Here is a 26113-nt window from a genome sequence, read left to right on the forward strand (position 1 = left end):
CCCCCCCCCCCCGCGGCGCGCGCGCACACACACACACACACACACACACACACTCACACACTCGCCCCCCCCCCCCCCCCCCCCCCCCCCCCCCCCCCCCCCCCCCCCCCCGCGCCTCCCTCTCTCCTCGCCTCTCTTTGCAATCGCAAGAAGCGCACTCTCGCTCACACGCGCGCACTCACACACTCACACGGTGGAAGGAGGCGAATAATAACTCAGCCATATTTCAGCCGCCGCCGCCGCCGGGAGCCGCGGGCACAGTCCGGGGACGCGGCAAGCAGCCTCGGCGGCCGCTACGATGGTGCGTTCTCCGTGGCGCGCGTGTGTGAGCCGGAGTGTGCGGGCTGACAGCGGCGGGGCCGCACGCAACTTTGCCCCCGCGCTGGGCTGTGCGCAGTCGAGCCTCGGCGGCTGTCCGCCCGCCGCCCTGCCTTTCTGAATTTTATTTTTGGGGGGAGGTGGGAGATACTTTGGGGCCACTTTGGCTCTTGGAAGTGTGTTTCGGGGAGGCTCTGTGAGGCTGGCCTCGCCGATCGCGTGGGGGTTTTCGCCGGGGGGTGCGGGGTGCCTTAAGTTATGGATGCCTCGGCGTGTTTTGCTGCGGGCGTGTGTGTGTGTGTGTGACGACGTCTCATTTTTGTTGTGCACGAAACCAGTGCTAAGAGCACGGGAGTTTGTACCCATCAGCAGAGGCTGCCTGTAGTTTCCATTCCGCCTGGCACAGCGCTCCACACGCACGCACACACACACGTACACAAAGACTTCCTCGGCGTGTGCCTGTCGCCGCGGTACTTTCAGGGAGGGGGCTCACCAGAATCCCCCCACCTCGGGGTCCCGGCTACCTCCCTTCCCACACCGGGAAACCGCCCTGGCATCGCCTCCTAATTGTCTTCTAATTTGTTTCCGATGCATTTGTTGTCGTGCTTGTAGTGGCTGAGTGTGCTTTCCCTCTTACACCCCCACCCCCGACCCCCGAACCCCTTCCCGACTGGGGGCGACATTCCGTTACAATCCCTGCGGGTGTGGATGCGGGGCCCCGGGCTCCGGGAGCCGGGCGGGCCGAGTGGGGTGTATTTGGGGGTGTGGGGTGTGCGCGCCCACGCGCGTGAAACGTGGATGCAGAGGGCACCGCCGTTTCCTTTTATGTGCGTTTCAAGAAGGAGGAAAAAAAATGTCAGGCGCAATGTTCAGTGTCGAACGGTCGCCTTCCTGTTGTTCACGGCTGTCTCTCCTCCCCCTGCCCGCAGTGTGCCGTGCAGGTGAAGCTGGAGCTGGGGCACCGCGCCCAGGTGAGGAAAAAACCCACCGTGGAGGGCTTCACCCACGACTGGATGGTGTTCGTGCGCGGCCCGGAGCACAGTAACATACAGCACTTTGTGGAGAAAGTCGTCTTCCACTTGCACGAAAGCTTTCCTAGGCCAAAAAGAGGTAGGGCTCGAATACAAAAGGAGCTTGATAAAAAATGTCTTTGCTCGCTGAGGAAACAATCGCTTGGCCCGGGCGGTCCCCCTGCCCCTCTCCCCGCCCCCCGCGTCGCGCTCGCCGGCGTCGCCTCGGGACTAGGGTGCGCGGCGCCGCGCTGGCCAGGTCCCGGCTCCCGCCCGCGCGCGCGCCACTTCGGCTTCGGGAAAGTCACCGCCGAGAAAGGACCGTCAGGTGTCGAGTGTTTATTCATCCCAAGCCAGCCCTCACCGGTCCTCTGGGGTTAGCCGCGGGTTCTGTGGGGAAGGTGCAATTAGTTGTTGGGTTTGGAAGTGTCGGGGGTGGGGGGGGGGCGCTGAAGGGAATAAACAGCTTGCGCCTTTTTTTTTTTTTTTTTTTTAAACCTGGAGAAATTGAGATATACCTGCGTTATTAGCAAGGAATGCAGGGGATGTAGTTATTGTTCCGTCTCGAGAAGTCGCCTCTCTTTAGGGTCTTCTCGGTCTTCCTCCCTGTGTATTCGGCACTGGGTGCTGGTTGTCAGATTTTCCTTTCAGTGGGTTAGCCACCCCTACCCGGCGCCCGTCAGCATTTTCTGTTTAGTCGGGGTTGGGGGGGCTTACTCGTCCCTAGCCCCCCCTCCCCATAGCACTTGATTGCCCCTTTGATTTTTGAGCAACGTTCCGAAGTCTCTTACCCATGGAATCTACGGGGAAAGAGGGTCCCTGCAAAGGTTGAAGCTAAGTTTCAGAGGAACGATGTGGTCCTGCCTTCTGTTTCAGTCCTTCCCCACCTTGGTTTTTTAGCCTGGGTCTCTAGTTTGCATAATCCAGCTCAGCCCCTCCGATCCCAAACATTTCCCATAAAGCGCAGGACGGTTTTGAAAAAAAGAAACGGGGTGTTATTTTGGAGAAAAATTAAAGAGGGTTTAAGAAATCTGATTTCTGTTCCCTTGAGCCTCCGGAAAGCTAGTGTCTGGTTGTTTTAGTTGGATTAGTGGAGGTAACAGTACAAATACAATAAGGTGCTTTGTTTGTGAGCAGGTTTATTTATCTAACTCGACACAATGGTTAGTAGTTATCTTCCATTTGATCCGTAATCTTTATTGGCATCTAGAACTCCTGCAGTTTCTTAGAGTAACATCATAATAAATCCATTCTGCTTAGAGCGACTGGAAATTATTGAGCATTGAGGAGCTGAATAAAGAAAGGCGAAGTGCTGTGCGCCTCCGAGGTGGTAGAGGTTTGTGCTGATGCTTATTTTTGTTTCCAGAGCTCATGTGATGGGTTGTAGGGTTGTATATTTTGCCTTTAGTGGTTTGTTTTAGAGCTCCTCATGAGAACTTGAACAGTTGAATTTGATGGGCTTTGCTGGATGGTTAATAAATGAATCCAGCCTCTGATAGAGGGGTAGCAATATGCGTGGCCTCTAGGAAATTGCATTTTGATTTTGTTAGCATTTTAGATCAAAATGTAGCCAGAGAGCTTTTACTTCGTATTTCCTCAGTATTGTAATTAGGATGAGTATTGTCAAGTTTTCTGTTACTGTGTGAGGTTGGGTGTGATGCTTGCTTCTCCCTCTCCCTTTTCCATGTATCTATAGAGCCACTGCAGAGGAGTTTAAACAAAAGAAACCACCTTCTAAGATCCTTGGTATCCACTGTTAGCTGCTACACACTTCGAAATGAAATACACTGAACAACAAAAAAAAAGGCAGTATTTGTTGTATTAGGAAAATGAAGACAGTTGGCAGAAGATGTTGCTCGTAAGATAACTTTGTTTAGGCTCCTTAACAATCAAGCAATTGGCATTATGAAATGAAAGATGACCAACCTCCCCAGATTTCAGCACTGTTTCTGTGCTTCAGTGTGTCTGTGGCAATGTTCCCCTGCTTGTCCCCTACTTAATGATTTTCTGTCCAGCCCAAGGGAATGGGAGGGTGCTGGCCTGCACAGCCCATACCTGGGAGTTGTTGCTAGGCGTGGTAAGCTGCTTGATAACACTGATGTTTTAGCCATCTCTAGTGAGAGATGCCTGCTTGCTGAATGGGCTCTTCAATTTTTTATTTTCAACTGTGGAGTTTCTTTATGTAGTCTATAAGCCATTGTTTTAAAATGTTTATTTTTGGATTTTTATTTGTATGTGTGCTTCCCATGATGTGACAAGTCCTGGGAAAAATGCCAGCTTACATAGCCCAGGAGAGACCTTGTCATACTGTAATTACACATGATTCAGATTGCAAGAGAAGGTTTCTCTGTTCATTGGGAATAGTTAGTTGTAAATTTCAAGTAACACCAAACATGCCACTTAATCCTGGGACTTACTTTGGGCTTATAACGTCTTTGAAAGTGGTAAGAATAAATACAGAATAAGGATGCCAGGCATTGTAGCGTCTACTTTCGTACCTTTTAAGGTGTTATATTTGCCATTTTATAGATCTGTAAGTGAGAAATTGGAAATGGGGAGAAACTGCAAGAAGGGCTTTGTGAAAAATCTTAGTTACAAGATATTTAAAAGAAATGCACATATGCCCAGCTGTAAGTGGCTATTGATAATGACAGGTTAAATCACTTTCACTGTATACAGTAACTGATAAACAGAAGTGGACCTTCACACTGAGGATGAACTGCTCAGCCACGAAGATGGATGAGTCCTTAGTTTTACAAATCTTTGGTTTGGAAAAGCAAATTGATTTTCAAGTTGATTTCCTTTATTTCACAGTAATAATATGAGAACCTATAGAGGAAGAAATTACAGTATTTTCAACTTGTTGCCTAATGAGAATTACATGTACCATTTCAGAATTGAGCTAATTGGACTTGAATTAATGAAGGTTTACTCTGTCCTGAAGATGGGTTGGAGACTTAAACTTAAAATTACTAGCACAGAGTACTAGAAGAGAGGTTTTGATGAAATAGTGAAGCCTGGAATATCCATTAGCTGGTACAGAATAGGCAGGTCAGAGTATAATGCATTTTAAAACTATCTACTTGCAAAAAAAAAGACCGTATCTTATTTATTAGTACCAAAGATTTATAATAGTCTGATATGACTGAAATGAATGGTCACATTCAAAACATTTCATTTAAAATATTAATGTTTTCATCTTCAGTATGATGTGAATTTGAGTGAACTTTCTTTCCAATTATAGCCATTCTTAACTCTTGCAGTCTGTTCCATTGACGTTTATGATATGAAATCTGTTGCTTATTATTTTATGTCCGCTAATTTGGCCACTGGTATGATTTGATAGCTTTTTATTTCTAGCCCTAGTCCTTTGAGTGGGCAGATAAAGCATAATAAATCCACACTTAGAACTTTCCTTTGATTTGAATGGTTGAGCCCAGCATTACTGTGTAGTTCTGATTTGTGTTAAGGAGTCTTCTGAAATAATTTGGGTAACTTTTTATCAGGGTTCCTAAAATTTGAGACCAACCAGTTGCAGATACTGCACGTACCTGGTGTGTTTTCTCTTCTGAGGTGTTTAAAAGGTTTCAGGAAAAAGTAAAAATGTATAGCTATTCTGATACATTCATCAAGTGTTAGAAGATTTGTGTAGAGTTCTGGATGGAATTCAGATGACCATTGAGAGCAGTTCTACTACTTGGCATTTTGAAGCAACATACAACATAATTTTCCAAGGCACTTAAAAGCTGAATTATTGAAGGAAATCTCCTGTGCATTTAGTGGGAATGTAAATTGGGCACGGACATTTTGGAGGGCATTTGGCAACATCTATTAAGATTTTAAATGTTTACACCCTTTGACCCAGCAGTTTTACTTCCAGGGATTTTCCAGCAGATCCAGCTTCACAGCTACACAAAGTTACAGCATGTTGCTTGTGACTTTTTTAAACAGAAATTTGGAGGCAAGCCATGTAGGGGACCCCCAGCTGGGTACAGTTAAATGATGGGTGGTCTCTTAAAAGGGGGTAAATCTATTCGTAGATGCAGGATGATCGGCAAGAGATACTAAGTGAAATAAGGCACTGAGATACTTAGTGAAATAAGTCGCTAAATCAGCGCGATCCCGTTTAAAAAAATATGCTTATACAAATAAAAAGTGCATGTGTGTATGTGTATAAATAAATGAATTTTGGTTAAATGGGAACCCAGCTCCTACCAGTAGTTTTTTCTAATGTGTGCTCATGGTGTTGGCAGTGATAGGAGGTGTTTTTGTAGTGTTTGATTTTTTTTTTAAGTTAATTCTGTGTATTTAAAACATTCCAGTGAGCATTCATTACTTTTTTTTTTTTTTTTAAAGATTTTATTTATTTATTTGACAGAGATCACAAGTAGGCAGAGAAACAGGCAGAGAGAGAGGAGGAAGCAGGCTTCCCGCTGAGCAGAGAGCCCGATGCGGGGCTCGATCCCAGGACACTGGGATCATGACCTGAGCCGAAAGCAGAGGCTTTAACCCACTGAGCCACCCAGGCGCCCCCATTCATTACTTTTTAAGACTAAAAGACAAAGAGTAAAGACGCAACATAGAACTATCTTGGGTAGATATTATTGCTCAGTGGTGAGAAGTTAGGGTTAGGAATTACAGACTTATATTTAAATGCTGGCTTAAGACACTCCTAGTGTGATCTTTTTTATTTCCCCCCCTTAAGATTTTATTTATTATTTGAGAGAAAGAATAGGAAAGAGAGCAGAAGCAGGAGGAGGGTGAGGGAGGAGCAGACTCCCCACTGATCAGGGAGCCACAACACGGGGCTCCATCCCAGAGCCCTGAGGTCATGACCTGAGCTGAAGGCAGACACTTAACCAACTGAGCCACCCAGGTGCCTCCCCAACTCCTTCTGTGATCTTGAGCAAGTCATTTCTCTCTCTGGTTTCTCACTTGGGTTCTCATCTATGTTCCTGGAATGATGAAAGAATAGAACCATTACCTCATAAATTGAGGATTAAATATGAATCAGCTGTTCTCAAATTTATTTGTCTTAAGACTGCTTTACACTCTTAAAAATAGACTCCAAAGAGCTTTTCCTATGTAAATTATATCTACCAATATATACAGTATTAGAAATGAAACCTAAGACATTTAAAAAGTTTTTATTAATTTGTTTAAAGATAACAATAATCAACCCATTAAAGGTAGCATGTGAAAAGTATCTTAATGCAACATGAGTATTTTCAAGAAAAAAGAGTGAGAAGTGTGGTATTATTTTTTGTGTGTACAGATCTTTTTGATGTTTTGGAATAATTGGATCAGCATACATGCTTCCGCATTCATTCTATTGAATTATCACACATCAGGTAGCCTCTGGAAACCTCCACAATACTCTTGTGAGAGATGGAGTGAAGGAGGCAAATAATATCTTAGAGTTGTTGAAAAAATAGCTTTTCCCTGGAAAAGGTTTTGGGGATCCTGGGATCCCTGAATACACTCAGAGAACCTCTGATATAAAATATTCAACACAGAACCTGGCACAGATCAACTGCCTTATTAATATGTGGAAGCTGAGTTTTTAAAGCCATTATTATCGTTGCTAATAAAAACATTTAATGAAAAGAGGAAAGATAAGTCTTCCAAGGTATTTGACACGGTTCAATTCCATTATAACAATTATCTAACGATTTTTTTTTCAGAAAAGGAAAATCCAAACTCGGGTTTTGGTGGATATATTTTATAGTTCATATCCTTGTCCAGTTTATGGCATATTATTTGTATAAGCAGAAGCCTTTTACATCTGTTATTTTAAGTGACCCTCTGTAGGGCTCCCTCTGTGAGGTAGACAGGGCAGGGGTATCAGTCGGTTTCATAATTTTACCTTAAAGATTCTTTGTTCTTTCTCTTGTTTTTTTTCAAGTTTCCTTCCAGTGGTCTTCCATGGGCCAACCTTAGCCCTTTAGTTGTTTTTCTGGTCAACTATTACAGATAACCCCCTGCTACTTAACACAGCTTTTATAATTCTAAGATGCAGAAATTTTTTTCTTTTTCTTTCTTTCTTTTCTTTTCTTTTTTTTTTTTAAACTTAGTGACTTAAATCATCAGAAGGTAACTTGGAAAGCTTAGATAGGTGGGAGGGGAGGAGATGTGAAACATAATTGTCCCAATTACATGATTAAGCAAGGACTTAGTTATTACTGAACTTTAGTCTCTAATATTTATTGGAGAGATTTTCAAACAATTTGGATCCCTGATCTCAGGGTTTCTCACTGTCCGGATGGAAGTAATACAGAATTCTATAATTTTTTCCCTTGGCTTTTATACTTGCTTGATTCTATGTTTCATTCCTCAAACAAGAAGCTACCATGTAGAAAAAGAAATTCTCTTGTCTCAGTGATACATATTAATACTCTTTTGAAACATTTTGCTTTGTGTGTGTGGCCAGAGTCTCTGTAGTTCATTCACTTCCTTGTAATATACATTTTCATGTTTAATCTTTTATTTTTTTGTATTTTGTGGTTCTCCGCATTCTTGTTTATAGTGCTGTATTCATTTCTGAGAATATAATTTGTCTGGAAAGAGTCCATTGGTATTACAGGTATCTCATTAGTATTTTTAAACTTACAGATATAGAACATCGACAGTGTACAACCCAGCTTTTATGAGGAACCCATGTATTTTTTACATGTATTTGAAAGTGATGTTATTTTATTAATTTATAGGTGTGTGTTCATTGTGAAAAATCAAACTATAGAAATAAGAAGAAAAGGGTTACCTGAGAATTCTTTATAGAAAACCGTAATTAATATTTTAGCAGATATCTGTATCTATATATACAAACACACACACATGTTAACTATAAATTACCTGAATTCATTCAACAGGTAATATTTTGAGGTCCTGTGTGGCTAGAACACTTCCAGGAGCTGGGGCTATAGCATAAATGAACATTTCTACCCTCCTGGTATGTGGTGAAATAGCATCTTTTTAGAGCTGGATTTTATGGTATTACATCAAATATACATTTATTACAACTTCACATGGACATTTAGATTGCTCTTAGTTTTAATTTGTTATGATTAATGCTATGATGAACATCTGAGGCATTCATTTTTACATTTTTTCTTGTAATTTCCTTGTGTTAAACTTACCAGAAGGGAGGTAGTTGAGACAAGGTGTATAGATTTTAAATTTTGATAGACGCATTACCAAACTTTCCTCCAAAAAGATTGGTTTATGTTTCCCCAGAGATTGGATGAATTCCCTTTTCCCTATGTGGTTGCCAATACTGGGAATTAACAGTTTGTTGTTTTTTTTCGTTGTCGTCGTCGTCGTTGTTGTTTTGGTAACTCTTCATCATTTTGCTGGATGAAGCAGAACTTCATTTTTATTTGCATTTATTTGATTAATAGCGCTGCATGTCTTTACGTGTCTATATATTTACTATTTGTTGTTTATGATATGCCTATTTTGTGCCATTGTTCTATTTCTCAAAAAAAACAAAACAAAAAAACCCCATGAAAATACAAAGGAAAGAATGATATAACAAACATTCACATCCCCACTACCAAGGCTGGATAAATGTTTACATTTTATCGTATTCGAATCTTTGTTTTGATTTTAGAGAATTAGATATTACAGCTAGGCAGCTAAAGTTTTTAGATGCTTCCTCATCCTTTCTTTCAACTCTTCAGACTTTCTTTCATTCTGTTTATGTACATTTGCACATTTATACTACTGCAAGTAATAGTATATTATGTTATAAAATCTCCATAAAGAGTATCATACTGGATGAGTCCTTTTTAAAAATCGATATGGAATTTGCATACTGTAAAATTCACCCCTTTAAAGTGTAGCGTTCAGTGGCTTTTAGTATATTCACACGGTTGTGGGACAATTGCCACCCTTTAATTCCAGAACATTTTCATGAGTGAATAATTTTGTAGCTTGCAGTTCACCACACCCCCCACGTATTTGAACCTTTTCACACACATTTCATCTGTAGAGAGCCAATTCGTTTCCTTTAATTTCTTCTGTTCACTAGTTCATGGTAGGAAGAGGTTCTATGCTTACTTTTCTGTTCCCCTATTAAAGAATATATAGGTCATTGTCTGCTCTGTGCAGTGAGCATCTTTGAATGTGTTGCCTTGTACAGATGAACAAGATTTTAGATATAGGCCTGGAATTTGAGTTGTGTGTGCGTTTTCATTTGTATTAGACATTGTCAGATTGCTCTACAAAGTAGTCATGATGGTTTATACTCTGTCAGGGAATAAGGTCCATTTTCTGTACAGCTTGGCCAACGTTGGATATTTTCAGATTTCTTATTTTTATACTTAGTTGAAATATGCTATCTTTTGTTTTTGTCTTCATTTCTCTGGTTTCTAGTGGAGTTAAGCATTTTCTGTATGTTTACTGACCATTTGGATTTCCTCTTTATTGACTTTTAAAAATGTCCTTTGTCTTTTTTAAAAAAGAAACTTGGGATCTTTGTCTTTTTCTTATCTGTAGGATGTTAATCCTTTGTTGTTTGCCTTGAAAATATCTTGCCTCATTTTTGTTTCTTTTTCTTGTAGCCTAATGTATGGTATTTCTTTGTCATACACAAGTTTTTAATTTTGCCAAATTGATCTGTTTTGTTTTGTTTTCCTGTGTGGTTTTGGGGTTTTGTTTAAGAATATAATTTGTGGACTTGGTAATATGCTTAACCAACAGACTTTATACATGCAGGATACAGGGAAAGGACTGCTGAGAAGTATGAGAAACAGGAGGTTCCTGCCTTCAACGTGCTTGTATCTTGTAGAGCTGGAAAGGACATTTGAGATTCTGCATCCTTGTTTATCCTCTTTTTATTTTGAATTGGAGGCCTAGAAATGTGAAGTGATCTTGTATATAGACACAACGAGTCTCAGGTGTGCTGGTGCAAAAAGAGAGCTGGTAATAAATGGTGGTAAATGTTTACTTTTAAAATGTTGAATAATTGTTCACTTATATTAGCAGACAAATGTTCAGCAATACCTGCTTTGTAGACATGATCTAAGATTTAATTAAGTGGTGGTAACCATGGTAGATACTGTTTAAGAGGGAAAAGTTCTATAGCTACTTTCAGGCAAAGTAAAATTTATTGGGTGGATTAATTTAAGGTTCTCCTTTGAGATTAAATCATTAGGAAAATTTGATACTGAATGGTAGGTATCCTCTGATATTTTGTCTTCCCACTGTGGTGGGATTGCAATTCCATAAGTGATCCAGAACATAGTTTTTTAAGAAATAATGTTGTGGGGGCGCCTGGGTGGCTCAGTGGGTTAAGCCGCTGCCTTCTGCTCAGATCATGATCTCAGGGTCCTGGGATCGAGCCCTGCATCGGGCTCTCTGCTTAGCGGGGAGCCTGCTTCCCCCACCCCCTCTGCCTGCCTCTCTGCCTACTTGTGATCTCTCTCTCTGTGTCAAATAAATAAATAAATAAAAAAGAAATAATGTTGTGTGATGTAATCCTTTTAAGTGTGATAAGTTTGTAGTGATTAAGGCCTGAAGAAGGCTATTACTGAATTTCTAAACAAATATGGCTAGTATTTGGGTGTGATTTAGTTGGTATTTAGTAGTTAACAATTAACTTTTTGGATAAAATCAGTGCATCATCTTTTTTTTTTTTTTTAAAGAAAATTATGGCTTGGGGCGCCTGGGTGGCTCAGTGGGTTAAAGCCTCTGCCTTCTGCTTGGGTCATGATCCCAGGGTCCTGGGATTGAGCCCCACATCAGGCTCTCTGCTCAGCGGGGAACCTGCTTCCTCTTCCCTCTCTCTCTGCCTGCCTTTCTGCCTACTCGTGATCTCTGTCTGTCAAATAAATAAATAAAATCTTTAAAAAAAATAAAGAAAATTATGGCTTATCTTGAACTTAATCGTGAGGTCCATTTATTTAAAATAATGTTCATAAGTGATTATAAAGATGATCAGTTGGATTTAATTAGAGTTATTATCCATGTCAGAAGATTGATATTCTCTGAACCAAATAAATTTTAAAATACTTGATTTTGCCAAAAGTAAATTTTTTCTTTGTTTTCACCAGAAATTATTAGTTAGTTATTTTCCCATCAATACCAGGCCAAATCATGTGTGTATGTATTGATTTTAAAAAGCAAAATATACATTAACAATTTCCTAAAATATTAATAACAACAGTGGCCTACACAGTAGGGAGAGTTGCTTGCCTCTTAATGTATCTGGATATAAATTTAGTCTGCATGATGCCTTTAATCTTTGAAGATAGGTTTTATGCCCTTACATCTACTCCCTCCCCCAGAGTGGTGTTGGGAGAGATTACTATCAGATTATTCTATGTACCTATTTATTTTGATACAGATTTGTAACATTTGGATGTTTAAAAGTAAGGTTCATTGGCCTTTGTGTTATACTCATACCTTTTACCCCAAATACTTCATTAACATGAGTTGCTGCATAATGAAAGCTTTCTTTGTATTGAAGTCTTTTTTTATTTTACAAAATTTTTCTCTCGTTTAATTTCTTTCCCTGTTCTGTTTTACAAGCAGTTGTTTTGTAGTGACTACGTGAAAAACAGAGTTTAGGCTGTTGGGATTTGGTTGCTTTTAGTGGGATAGTTTATTCAAAATGTTGATGTAGCTCCAGATTGCCTTATTAAAGATGCTTGTTGTAGGACTTCCTACCTGTGCGCAGAAATAGTAAGGAGCAGTGGGAAGCTTCTCCCTCATCATATAAACACTGAGCAGGAGCACGTGTTCTACGGTCCATCAGTCCTGCACTGGCCTCTCCTTGTATGTCTGTCTGTTGTTTCTCCTAATGGGTTAGTTACTCATCTGTTGAGATGGGACCTGTATTATCACTGCAGATAGCACTCATACCTTCCATCAGTGTAGTCTGGACGCTGGAAGTTTCTGGCAGCAGTATAACATAAAGGCAGATAGGTATTGCTAGTCAGTAAGAGTTTTAGAATCTCGACTTCAGCCTCCACTCCCCTAAGTGGTAAATTATCGCTCCATGTTCAGAAACTGATTTCTTCTGTACCTCTAATAATTGACTTTGTGTAAACAGAACCACCACCTGAATTTAGCAGGAAGCATTGTGTCGGCTGAGAATCACATTTTCTAGGAGTTTTATAGGCAAAAATGAATGTTTCTCTTTTTCTGTCTTTTCTTTCTTCATCTTTTTTTCGCCTACTTCAGTGCTTTTTAAAAAGCTAGCCACAAATTTGAGAGACTTGGCCAGGTCTATCACTTTTTTTTTTTTTTTTTTTTTAAACTACTTAATCCATGAAACACAACTAGCCTTTTAGCTGTAAAAATAGGAGTCAGGTGGGGGCGCCTGGGTGGCTCAGTGGGTTGGGCCTCTGCCTTCCGCTCGGGTCCTGGTCTTGGGGTCCTGGGATCTAGCCTCACATCTCACGTTGGGCTCTCTGCTCCGTGGGGGGCCTGCTTTCCCTTCTCTCTCTGCCTGCCTCTCTGCCTACTTGTGATCTCTCTCTCTCTGTCAAATAACTAAGTAAAATCTTAAAAAAAAAAAAAAAAAAGAGTCAGATGTATTCCAGAAACTTGTAGAGCAGGATTTAGCAATGCAGTAGAAAAGGCCCTGTCCTGGGAGGCAGAAGGGATATGTTTGGACTAAATAAGCTCTGTGGGCTTTTCGAGCTCTGAAATATGATTTTTCCTTAGTTTTGTTTTTTTTCTTTTCTCTTAAGGGGAAGTTCTGAGCATATCCTTCCTTTGTCTAGTGTTTTCCTAATGAAATAACTACCATTTTTTAGACCAACTATGTATTGGTTATCATGTTGTGGATAGACATGTGTTAACTGTATTTAATTATGTTTCATAATGTGGTAGTTTGGAGAATAATTTTTTTTGAAAAATTTATGAACTTCAGCATAATGGTGAGTGAACAGTGAGCTGGGTAAAAGACTCATCTGCCCTAACAGGGAAGTAGGGTAATTAACCAGATAGGTGATTATGTTTTTGTTATTAAAAGTTACTTTCTCATAATCTCGGTGCCATTTATGCCAGCCATCAATACTACTTATAGGTTGGAACATTCCAAGAACTCAGGATACCATATGTTTATTTGAAACTTCTGCTTCAAATATGGCTCTTGACCAGGTCATTAAACCATTGAATTTTTCATGAAAATTAACTGAGGTTTTTTTTTCTGTTTCATATAATGTAGGCCAGACCTTGAAATTTTGTCCTTGTGTTTTTCTGAAGCATCATGTTTCAGATAACTACTCGTGTTTCTCTTATCAACAGAATAGTTGGGGACTTCTACTTATCATGTAAACAGGTTAAAAAAGTATGGTATATTAAATATTTGATCATTCATCATACTTTCAGGGTTTTTCTATTTAATAATTCAGATGCTTAATTGAAGTTGTTTTGAAAAGCAGTTACTCTTCCAACTTTTTACTTGTGACTTACTGCTAATGTAAAAAAAAATTCTAGTTATCATTCCAACTAGTTAAAGGGAATTGTGAATGATGTTAAAGCCAAGGATTTAATTACACAAATATACAAAAATACAAAAATGCAGACAATTTAAAGAGAGCAGCAAATAAATGAGAATTATGTTTAAAGGCTACTTAGTAGCTTGATGTTAGTGTTACTTGACATAGTAGCTTTCTGTAGAGGCTTTTTTTTTATGGTTTATTTTTATCGTTGATTTTAGTATTTGATTCAGGCCATTATCTTTGTATGAGAATGGCCAGAATTGTTCATTACTCACATTATGACAATTGTGTGAGAGATAAAAATACATCAGTGAAAAGATGGAAAAAACATGCTTAGCAAAATGTTAATAGAAGTTATCTCTAGGAGATGGGATATCAGGAATTAAAAAAAATATATTAAATTGGCTTTATTCCAAAATTCAGTACCCCCATCCAGCAAATAGAAAGATTTCAGGAAATGCTTATAACATTTACTAGAGTTTTTGAGTTGTCTTGAATAAGGCATAATTAACTTATGTGAAGGTAAAACTAGATACTTAAATGTACATATGGATATGTTTACAATAAGCTTTTTTTTTTTTTTAAGTTTAATCTCATTTAGAATATAAAAATGTCTTTCCCAAGGAACACTTTCATATTTTGCTATTTGGAATTTTAATCACCTTGTCATTTTGAGTGTTTCCTTTAATAGCACTATAATATATGCACAGATGTTTCAAAAGTTGATTGTAAACTTTAAGAAAAACATCTAAATCATATTCTTACCTTTCTTAACAAAGTTGCTGTGTTGAAGTTGTAAAATGAATCAGATTAACCTGATTTATGAGTATGTGATTCATAGAAGATGTTCTTTGTAGCAGAAAGACAACCGTGTTTAGTATTTCAGTACAGTGTATATTTTTGGAGTACTTAAGAATGTTTTGAAAAGTTTTGATCTTTTTTCCTGTTGAGTTTGATAAGCTTGTTAATTAGTGTGTTTATCTTGATGTGTGTAGTATTGGAAAATTTTCCAGAGCCTAAATCTGACTTTAAAAATTGACACCAAATGAAAAGGCATCAATCATGCTTAGATGTAATAGTGGCAGGTATAGATGGGATCTGTAGTTGCAAATAAAGACCCATTTCCATCTTGTGTCTTTGTATATAATTTGGAAGTTAAATGTTAAGTTATGAGAAATAGAAAGTACCCAGACAACTACCAAAAGCAAGATAAAAATAGTGTTTGGGGGAGGGAAAGAAGAGATGGTTCTTTTTGAACGGATGCATATGTGTGTAAACACAAACAATATTTTAGGATTGAAACAGTTCAAGTAATATTTTGTATATAAAGACAAAAATAACCAGAAGTTTTAAAAATTAAAATTAAAATGTCATTTCGTGTTTTATATACAGTATGGATAGATTAATACGGACATTCCTTAAACACAAGTAAAAGAAATGATTTCTAAAAAAAAAAAAAAAAAGATTTCTGCAAAGATAGAGTTAATTTTAGTTGTCTTAAAGGTCTCTTTGCAACCCAAAATTCATCTAGTTAAGTCCATGATATTATGATATGTGGGATATTAATATCTTTACCTTTGTAACATTGAAAAGAATAACCACTGAACGTAGTATGTGCAAATGCATATCAAAACTGTACGTCAACTAAGAATAAGTCTGTTTTCCCTTTGGTTTTAGCTGTTTTTAGAAATTCATATGACAGATTAATTCCACCTCAGGATGTGAAATACAAAAATTGATGTTTGTGATCAGACCATTTCTTTATTAGCTGTTTGAATAAAATTGCCACTTTAAGTTCCATTTGCTAGCATTTAGAGTAACATTTTCCATGGGCTTCATTTAGTTCTGCTGATAAATTTTTATTTAACTATTTCTGTTCCTTTGGAGAGAATTCTAAATGGGATTCATAATAGCCTGGATTCTTTTTTTCAGGGTTAAGATGTGTATGAAAATGAGGGAAATAGACTCTTTGTCCCCATGATTACAGCTCCCCATATTTGCTTACTATTTTTATTATTAATTTATGTAGATGGCTTAACTGCAAACATAGAAAATCAAGTCATTGTTTTAAAACTTATTCTAACTGAATCCTCAGGGGATCACGCTTAAAGCCTTGAGAGTTTGAGTCATAGGAAGACTTGGTTTGAGTATTGCAGATTGTTAGAAATTCCAAATTTGGTACTAAATTAAATATACTGCTAGAATTTTATTATAGTACAAAGCTATAGTAGACCAAGATAATGTATAAATGGCCCTTATTTGGAGCATATAGAGTGGGAGCATATTTTGCAGTGAAAGGGGAACTAAAGGACAAGGTGTTCTCTACTTGTGGACTTGTAAAGGCCTCAGAGTTTTCTTTATGTTATTGTAGAAAGACATTATTTTTGCTTTGGTGTGCTTAAAACTAAAGGGCAAATGATCCAAAAGAATAATCTTGAAATTCAATAGCAAGAAAACTACTTGACATTGTGGGCTAGAGGCCAGCAAACGTGTTGCTTTCATTGAATGCGTGGGAAATGGGGCAGGCCTGGAATTTAAAGAGACAGGGTGCAGTACGCTAGAAAAGAAAAGCTCCCCTGTATGATTTGCCTACTGGGAGAAAAAAAAAAATAGACTTACAGTTTCCTCTAAAGGATCTTTATTGGATCAACTGTTTAAGAAAGACACTGAGTGAATTTTTCCTAACTCTGCCTCCCATCTCCCTTAGCCATCTTCTCATTGAAATTGGTGCCGGGTAAATTTGTTTATAACAGTGGAGAAGCAGCTTTTCAAATAAAAGTACTTTGTAGCCTGTTCAAATGGAGTATAATGTAATTCTCCCTGAAATTGAGCACTTATTACTTTGTTTATGTAGCTGTTTAAAAAGGGGGGAGGGTGCGATGAGGAGTATTGTGGGGGGACTACTGGAACCTTTGCTTTAGAAATTTCTCTCTTTTTCTGTCTGAGTTTCCTCCCCCATCCACTCATGAATCCCCCTTGGCCCCCTCCCCCACCTCCCACAATCCCTCAATAAAATAGTATTTAAAAGACTTGAATAACCAGTCCTATGTACCAGCTTCTTGCTCGAGGCAATAATGTTGTACTATTTTCAATGGGTGGTCTTGAATCTCCATGGGAGATTTCACAGGCAGTGGGTTCCATGACCCACTAAGTGTATTATTTTGAACATAACCAGTTAAATTCCTGAGCCATAGAGAATATACAGAGATAATTTTACATGATTGAAGTCCCAGAGTTAATTACTTACAAATCAATTTATTTAGTTTTATTTGAAAAATTTATGGTTTAAATCCCTAAAAGTGACACACATTATTAACCCAGGATTTGAGGTTTCCTTTTTAAAACAAGTAAGCCATTCATACATGTCAATTCAGGAGTACCCATTTGCGTGTATATTTTAATTCATAGGGTTTTTTTTGTTGTTTGTTTTAATTTTTTTCCCTTTAGGAAACCAGCAACTAGTAGTCATTTCCAAATGTTAAGTTGTTGAAGTCCTGTTTCTCCTACAGGAGATACTGTAAGACGATAGGACTTACAGTAAAAAAAGTAGATCACTTTTTTTTTTTTATAGGTTTATAATCAGTATCTTTTGCCTGTGGCATATAGCCGAAATGTATACCAGCCTGAAATTTCACTAAAATTGCTTTGGGTCAAACCTCCGTGGAAGCAAGCAGGATTGGAATTAAAAATTAAATGCTGGATTGAGATTGCCCTGTAGGGAAGAAAAATGTTTCTTTAGGTGAATTTACTTAGATAAAACAATGTATTTACTTCTCTGTTATAAATATTGAAATGGGAACTGCTGCTGTCCTGCCCATTCCTGCTTAACTTGGTTGAAAGTAATTTTGGGAGTTTCTTCCCAGTGTAAACCTGTGGTTATTCACCAGAGTGATAACCTAACTCTGTTGGGTCACTGATTTGATGACTTTTCCCCCCTTATTTACATTCTTGAGAAAATTAATTAATTTCTGAAGAATGTTGGATTTCTATTTCGAGTACATATCTTTAAGTCCTGAAATACTTACCATTTTCCATCGGCTAAGTCGATAAGCGTTTAGGAGCAGGTATCCTAGATGTGTTGGTAAATCCAGATGTTCTATGATGAGAGATCATTTTTGTTTATTGTAAACAATGTAAGTAATTTTAGGTGGAAAATTACAGGCTTGGAAGAGCTGAGTTTGTTTCTTGTATAAAAATTATTGTACACTTGGGGCGCCTGGGTGGCTCAGTGGTTTAAAGCCTCTGCCTTCAGCTCAGGTCACGATCCTAAGATCCTGAGATCGAACCCCACATCGGGCTCTCTGCTCAGCAGGGAGCCTGCTTTCCCCTCTCTCTCTGCCTGCCTCTCTGCCTACTTGTGATCTCTGTCTGTCAAATAAATAAAATCTTAAAAAAATTATTGTACACTTGTTTGAGGTCATAGGTGAAACGATGTGACTTCTGTTTTCTTCACTGCGAAATTCACATTATTTTAATGTCTCATCAGTTTACGGCACTGAGTGTTTGCCTTTTCTTTTTTAGCGCAGGACTAGTCCTTGAGCAGCTAAAAAGTTTTCCAGTAGTTTTTATAAGTGGGTTTAAAGCAGTGATAGCCATCCGAAGTTTAACTTGTGTAGCCAGCATTTAAGAGTTATTAAGATTGTCTCCACACAAAAAAGAAACTGCTCTTAGGGTCCGTCCGTACATGTGAATAAAAGTTAAAGGTTGGTTCAAAATTAGCTTGTCAAGTAAACTTTCTGACTGAGGAATAATTTTGTTTTCATTATCCATTCCCTTGGCTGAAAATGAAATAGAAACGATCTGGTTACTAAAGACGGGCGCTGTATTGGATCACTTCCTTGAGCTTTTGCTATGATTGTTGAAGGCAAAGTTAGACAGCTGCTGTAGATTTTGCCAGTGGCCTCACAAAAGAAGTTGTTTAACCCTGTTAGTTTCAGACCCCGTCATTTCTACTTTGCAGATATCCTTACTGTGCTCGGTATGAACCATGTCCTCTCTGGGTTAGATATGAGTCTCTGGGACCGCGATTTGAGCTTGTGATTTATAGAAAGGTGGTATAGCAGACAATGAGTAATTTTAGGACTCCATTACAATAGTTTCATGACTTAAAGTATGAAAAATCTCAACAGGTTTGCATATATTGTGGCAGATTTAAAAACTTAGACTTTTCTGTTAGACTTGGTTTTTTGTACCTGAAGATTGTTAGGGAATTGGGAAAATTGTGAAAATGGAGTTTGACTTAAAATCCATGACAGTTGGGTATTTAACTGTCCTTTTTGGGGCTTCAAGTCGAGAGGAAGTACTAAGTCATTGACTTTAAAATCTCATTTTGGGTAAGTGTCGAATTAGAACAATGCCACCTATTCTTGAAATTAATGTCATAGTGTTAAAAATCCCAACGATACTGGATTCTTTTTGCATAATGTGTTTGCATCATTCCCATAGGTTTGAAGGGCAGGGAAATACTTCATTGTTAAGGCTGAAGAAGGCAAGATTTTGAAACCTGCTGCTTGTGATTAAATCAGTGTGTTTGCCCGGAGGCTTCAACCATTCAGTCTGAATTCGTAGTCTAAAATTTTGGATTCCTTCTCTGTTTGAAAATAATACTTCTTAAAAATTTTAAGACTCCCTTTGCCTACTCACATGAGAACTACTGAGGCAAATGGTCACGGTTAAGATTTTCAAGCAATCAAGACGGAAGATACATTTCAGTATTTTAAAGAGAAAGTTTGTAGCCATCTTACATAAAATTTTACTGGGCTTTTCGTTAATCTAAAATAACTGGCCTATAAGTACTTTATCAGTGAAAACTGCTCAGCATGTAAAACGAGGGGTAGAAGGAGCACAAAGGCTTCCTGCAAATTAAGGGCACAATGAGCACTAACGGACTTGCCAGCCATCTCCAGCTGTGAGATTATTATCGTTTTTGCAAACCCTTTTCCCTCAAAACTAAATCAAGAATGGTAGAGTCCTGATAAAAAGAAGTGTAGAAAAGCCTAACTAATCCTTAGATGAGTTACTTCAAACGTGCCAAAATAGAATAAAATCAGTTAATAGCATGGATTAAAGGTTACTTTTAATGCATTTTTATCACTCACGTTGAGAATTTTGTTGTATGTTAATGCATTTGGCCTTGGTTTAAAACAACAACAACAACAACAAACAACAACAAACAACTGGAGAGAAAATACAGTTACATTTGAGAGATTCCATAATCCAGTTGTTAGAAGGAAATTTAGTACTAATGTTAGGTGCCAGAATTGAGCTGAGAGATAAAAGCTGTGTACTTGAGATCAGAGCTGTAAACAGGTGGCTTCAATTTAGAGCGGTAAATTTTCGGGTTATAATGAGAGAGTTCATCTACGTACTTCGAGGGTTGATATATTGTATAGATTTTAAAAAACAAGATGGCTCTGTGTCCTTGGATAAATATGTACAAGTTGTTCCCTGGAGAAGATGCCACAAGAGTGCTAAAATCAGGTCTGGATCAATGCTTTAGAATTGCTTGATTCTTACAGGTGGTAGAGAGAAGAGGAGGGGGAGGTAAGAGGCAGGTTTTTGGGTGCAAGGTAGTTTTCCCCTTGTCTGCACATGTCTGGGATCTTTCATATCCTGAGGAGACTGTGTCCTCTGTACTGCTAGTTTAGAATCACATGTTTGCCAACTACTTACTTTGTGAAATACTTTTTTCTTAACTGGCCTATTATGATAGGGCTGCCAAAAGTACTGGGTTGAGGAAAAACTGATTTGGCATGCTGCCGTTAGTAAGAAGAATTTTAAAAAGTAACATGTCTTTCTCTTTTTAGGTGCATGGACGTAGCTCTTGGGGTGTGTATGTGTGAACCTTAATAAAACTTTACTTTAAGAACCTGGGCCCTGGAAGATTTTATAGTCATGTCACATTTGCCAATCCCCTAAGATGCCAAACTGTTAAGTTTCTCCAGAGGGAATTAGCATGTATTTTCTCATAGTGGATGTATTGCTTTTGTTGTGGCTTCATTATTGGAGATAGTCTGATGGGTACCCTCAGCACCTGTGTGTGATGTGTATGTCAGGTCCTCTTGTGCCCGTGCCATCCCACATAGAGTGATTTTTTTCCTAAGCCATATGAACACTGAAGTCTATTAGTTTACTTAAAACATGCAGTGCCCCATACATAAATTTTCTCTGTTGGATATGCTGACCAGATTTAACCTTATACAAAGCTGCTAGCTTCAATGAGTTTTGCAACATTGAATAAATACTGTACTGTATAGTTATTTATGTGCTCAAGAAGCTGAACTTTCGTTCCATCCCAGTAAGTTCCCATGGGATAAGTTGTTCTAGTAAATCAGAAAATTTCTCTGAAAACAGAATGATTCTTAATTTTTGGAGGCTGGAAAATGGGGAAAATAGCCATATGCATGAGGGGGAAGAAATTCTAGTTGACCCACATCTAAAAAACAATTCAAAGTACTTGGACATCTTAAATTCTCTCAGGGGGAAGAAACCCCACCACAATGCTGCTAAATGGTTTTATTTCTGCAGTTATGTCTTTGTGTGTTTATAGGAGTGGGAACATTTTATCTTCTGTGTTTCTGTTGAGGTTGTTTTTCAGTAGTGTCCCAAGAAAAGTCCTGGAGGCTAGCTTTGAAGCCCTGTGGACAAGCTGGATATCAAAGAGCCAGAGGAATTCGTCAGTAATTGTTTTATGGCTGGTCAGAAATCAGACCTATTTGTATAGGTAGCACACAAAATAGCTGGGATTTGACAATTTGGTGCTATTTATACCTACCATAAAAAGAGAAAAGAAAAAGGTAAAGGGGTATTTTGGAAACAGGAACTAAGCTGTAAATGCAAATTGCCTCACCATTTTCTCAAAGGAACAAAAAAAGGAAAGGGTTAGGAAGTTTTTATTGAAGCTATGTTATTGAGGATCTGTCTGCTTTCAAGACATTTAATATTGTACGCACACTGAGACTACACTTCTTTCTGTTTTGCTGTCCCCCCCCACCCCCCATTCCCATCTGAATAAAGTTATTTTTGTGGAGCAAAAGGAATTCTCTGGAGAGGGGGACAGTGAAAATCACAAAGTTTCCAACTCTATCTTAATAGACTTAAAAAATTTCATCTTAATGTTTTTATTTAGCTTTGGATAAGAACCATCTGCTGTTGCTAGAGCGAATTTCTTTCTTTCCACATAAGTTATATGTTCAACAAGTAGTCATAGGTTGTTTACTGAGGTGGTGGGTGAGGATTCATGGCATTTAGGAAATATACAGAAGGAAATTTTCACAACTATTCTTGATGTGTCTGCAAGAGAGGTCTTTTTGAATACAAAATGCCTAAACCTAGAGCATATATTCCAAGCTCAAGGTGGGCGGTGTATCACTGTCTGTACTTCGATGTGCAGCAGCCCAAAGTGAAGTTTGACTGTTTGCAGAATGTCACTCAGACCTTTTGAGGTTGTCAAATGCTTCATTGTTTTTTCTTGAAACCTCCAGCCTTAGAGCAGTCTGAGTCTGGGGCAGCGGGGCAGAGAAAAAGCAAACACGTCTATGATTGACTACATTTTTTTTTTTTTTTAAAGAAACCCTAGAAATGCCTTGTGGACCCCTGGGGGTTTGTCACAATTTAAAACCATTTTACCATTGAAGGCGTTCCAGTGCTTTCAAATTGGGTTTGTATTAATTTGCTTTGGTTTTAATTTTTTTTCCCTGGATTCTGATCAGTAATAAGTAGAGTGGCCTTTGGCACGTGTACCTTAATTTTGGGGTAAAGGAGCTACTTTTGATTGGATGATGAAAATTCACTGAGAGTAGGAGAAAAGAATGGGAAACTGGTAGAGATAAGTCTGATTTGGGGACAATCAGTTAGTCCTTTTTGTTTTTTCAAATAAAGAAACTGTGAAGAGTCATAAGTGGCTTAATCAAGGCTTAAAACATATCTGAAAGTAATAAGATATTATATGTCAATTAAACTTCAATAAAAAAAAGGTTAAAGAGAAAGAGAAGTGTGTTCTCAAAAAATGAAAACAAAACAAAATAAAACAAAACCCCCAAAAATGGGGGAGTGGGATGAATCTTCTAAAAGTTGGAAACCTAATTGGATTTCAAGATGGATTCCCCTTAGGGAAATAGGTGAAAGGACTGTATGGAGAAGAAGCATTCTGGATTGTTCTGGATTGCTGTTACTCATCACCGAGTATGAAAACTCAGGTTGGGGGAAGGTTAAGGACACACGCAGTTGCAGACCATCCTTGTGGGTGGAGAACATATAGCAGGGTTAGGGCCGGGTAATGAAGGGTTGTATTTCTAAAATAGTGATCATTTATTCAGCCAACATGGAGCACTTAACTGTGTGCCAGGAATTGCTCTAAACATTGAGGATAACAGCAGGAATAGAGGTAATTTTTGTCATATAGGAGAGCATCAGGCTTGTCTAAAAACAAAGGACAAGATGAGTGCTTTTATGAAGTTGTGAAAACAAAACCAAGTTCTGAGTAACTAGTGGTGCCCAGGTATCAAACTTGAACTAAGGTGTTGGGCTTTTTTTTTTTTTTTTTTAATTGCAAGAGAAAAGTATAATAAAAAAGAGAATGTGGATTTAAAAAAAAAAAATCTCTCAGGGATGGATTTTCATTTCTTTGATGTGTCCTTCCATAAGGCTGTATGGTGCTTTTAGAGTTTCAAAGCTATCTAGATTAGTATCATAGAATATAGGGTTTCATAGCTAAAAAGGAGTAGGAAAGCAATTTATTGTTACTGATGGTTTAATTTTGTACTCTGTTATTTGCATTTTACAGATGTGGATCCAAGACTCAAGATTAAGTAACTTGCCCAAGGTTCATATGGCTTGAGTACAGTGACCATATGCCCTATTTCCTAGGGATTTGTCACAGTTTTTTTTTTTTTCAAAGATTTTATTTATTTATTTGACAGAGGTCACAAGTAGGCAGAGAGGCAGGCAGAGAGAGAGCGAGGAGGAAGCAGGCTCCCCCCAAGCGGAGAGCCCGACACAGGGCTCGATCCCAGGACCATAGAACCATGACCCGAGCCAAAGGCAGAGGCCTTAACCCACTGAGCCACCCGGACGCCCTGGGATTGTCCCAGTTTATGCCTGTTGTCTTGTGTCACTCTCAAAATGGGTGCATTTTGGATGATAGACAATACGGTCACTGTTTCTGAGTGGCGTAACTAAGATTGAATCTCAGGCCTTTTTGACTCCCAAGTCATAAGCTCACTACTGTTTTACTGTTTATACTGTACTCCTAGGTCATGTGTCTATTTCCAGTTTGGTCTAGTGAGAAGGATTCTGAGGCATTTGCTGGCGTAGTATAGTATCAGTACTTGTTTGGTGTTGTTTATCATGAGTGATGGAGAGGAGCGCCTGGGTGTCGCAGTCGGTTAAGCGTCCGATTCTTGGTTTCGTCTCAGGTCCTGATCTCAGGGTGGTGGGATGAGTCTCGCATCAGGCTCTGTGTTCGGCGGGGAGTCTGCTTGAATTCCTCTCCTCCATTTCCTCTCCCCCTCCCCCTGTGCTCACGTGTGTGCTCTCTCTTGCTTGCTGTCTCTGAAACAACTAAAAAAGAAAAATGAGTGATGGAGAGAAATGTGGTAGCTTTCATGTTTGTTTTACATCCTGTTACTAAAATGTTTTAGAATACAATTCATTTTCCTTCCAATTCTAGAGGCATTTGAGAACTTTGTCTTAGCATTGTATGAGAAGTATCAGGCATCCTTGCACGGTACTAATCAAGGAAATTCTGGTGATCTGAGTTTCTGGATAAATGGAAATTTGGTACATTTCTTGATCAGTGAACATGTTGCCTTTCCCTGTAATTTTTGTTTCTCTTTCCCCACCTAATCAGAAGCCTAGAGCCCAGAATAGGGTTTGAGGAAAGTAACTCTAATTTGGAAAAGAAAATTGGAAACTTATGTTCTGATTTGCTCAGTTTGGTTACCTTTTCCACAAAGTTTGCTGGACAAATACTGAATATATCACTTCTGTTTGGTTCCATTTCAATGGCTCAACACTTTAGAAAACATGATTTTAGAGGTGTACTGACTATTAGGTAGGCCAACTGAAATGTATTTAACTTACTAATTTTACTTAAAATAAATTGAATTCACGAATCAGTTCTGTCCTGTGTTTTGTCCTGTGTCATTTCTCATATATGCTGAGTCCGTTTCCATCGGGAGAGGGTATGACCTGCACGTGCTTTCCTGAGGCTGTAGTCTTCGCTTAAAGATGGACTAATAACCAGCGATTAGGTTTGAATCAAATACAGGAGTAGAAGCAAAACTAAAAGGCACCTGGGTGGCTCAGTCATTAAGCGTCTGCCTTCAACTCAGGTGGTAATCCCAGGGTTCTGGGATCCAGCCCCTCATGGGGCTCCCTGCTCGGTGGGAAGCCTGCTTCTCCCTCTCCCACTCCCACTCCCCTGCTTGTGTTCCCTCTCTCGCTGTCTCTCTCTCTGTGTCAAATAAATAAATAAGATCTTAAAAAAAACCCAAAAAAACAAAAAACCAAGCAAAACTAAAGCCATTTTTGGGTACCTGGGTGGCTCAGTCAGTTAAGGATCCCTCTTCAGCTTAGGTCATGAGCTCGGGGTCCTGGGATTGACCCTTCTCATGTTCTGTTCTGCTTGTCCTTCTCCCTCTATCCCTCCCCTTGCTTGTGCTTTCTCTATCAAATAAAGAAATTTTGGAAAACAAACAAACCCCACAAGAACACAGAAAACCAAACTGGGGCACCTGAGTGGCTCAGTAGGTTGAGTGTCTGACTTCAGCTCAGGTCATGATCTCAGGGCCCTAAAATTGAGTGCCAGGTCAGGCTTCCTGCTCAGTGGGGAGCCTGCTTCTCCCTGTCCTTCTGCACCTCCCCCTGCTTCTGTGTGTGCTCTCTCTCTCTCAAATAAAATCTAAAAAAAAAAAAAAAAAAAAAGCAAAAAGCAAACTAAAGCCATTTTTAAGATCTTGTAGGTTAGGTGATGTTAGGGTGGGATGGAAATGCCTCATGTTTCTCATCCTCCTTCTCACCCACATTTCCACATCTGTTACGTGACTTGTCTACCCTTGAAAAGCTCAGAGACCTGTATGCCGGGGGAGAGGGGAGATAGACTTAGAGGCAGATACATTTTCAGTACAACTTAATTAAGAATGATAGTTGATGTAAGACTGGAGTTTTATGGAAGCATAATGGGGCAAGTGAAGATTACAGATGAGCATAGTTCTGTGTGCGTTTATGTAGCAAAGATTCGAACCTGAATCTCTTTTAATTTTTTGTACCATTTTTGTTTTCTCGGGCATTTTATGTTGTTTAGCTCCCCCTATCTCCACCCGCCCCCCCCCC

General features: G+C 38.9%; 1 protein-coding gene across 1 annotated transcript in view; it reads left to right on the top strand.

Moving 5' to 3' along the window:
* MLLT3 (MLLT3 super elongation complex subunit) overlaps positions 1–26113 on the top strand; it is a 279058-nt gene that overhangs the window by 559 nt on the left and 252386 nt on the right. Inside the window, exon 2 of the mRNA XM_032880505.1 lies at positions 1248–1428. Coding sequence (XP_032736396.1) covers positions 1248–1428 — 181 coding nt within the window. The remainder of the gene's footprint in view (positions 1–1247; positions 1429–26113) is intronic.

Source organism: Lontra canadensis, unplaced genomic scaffold (assembly GCF_010015895.1).
Source record: "Lontra canadensis isolate GAN:19392208 unplaced genomic scaffold, GSC_riverotter_1.0 scaffold70, whole genome shotgun sequence".
In the NCBI taxonomy this organism is placed as follows: domain Eukaryota; kingdom Metazoa; phylum Chordata; class Mammalia; order Carnivora; family Mustelidae; genus Lontra; species Lontra canadensis.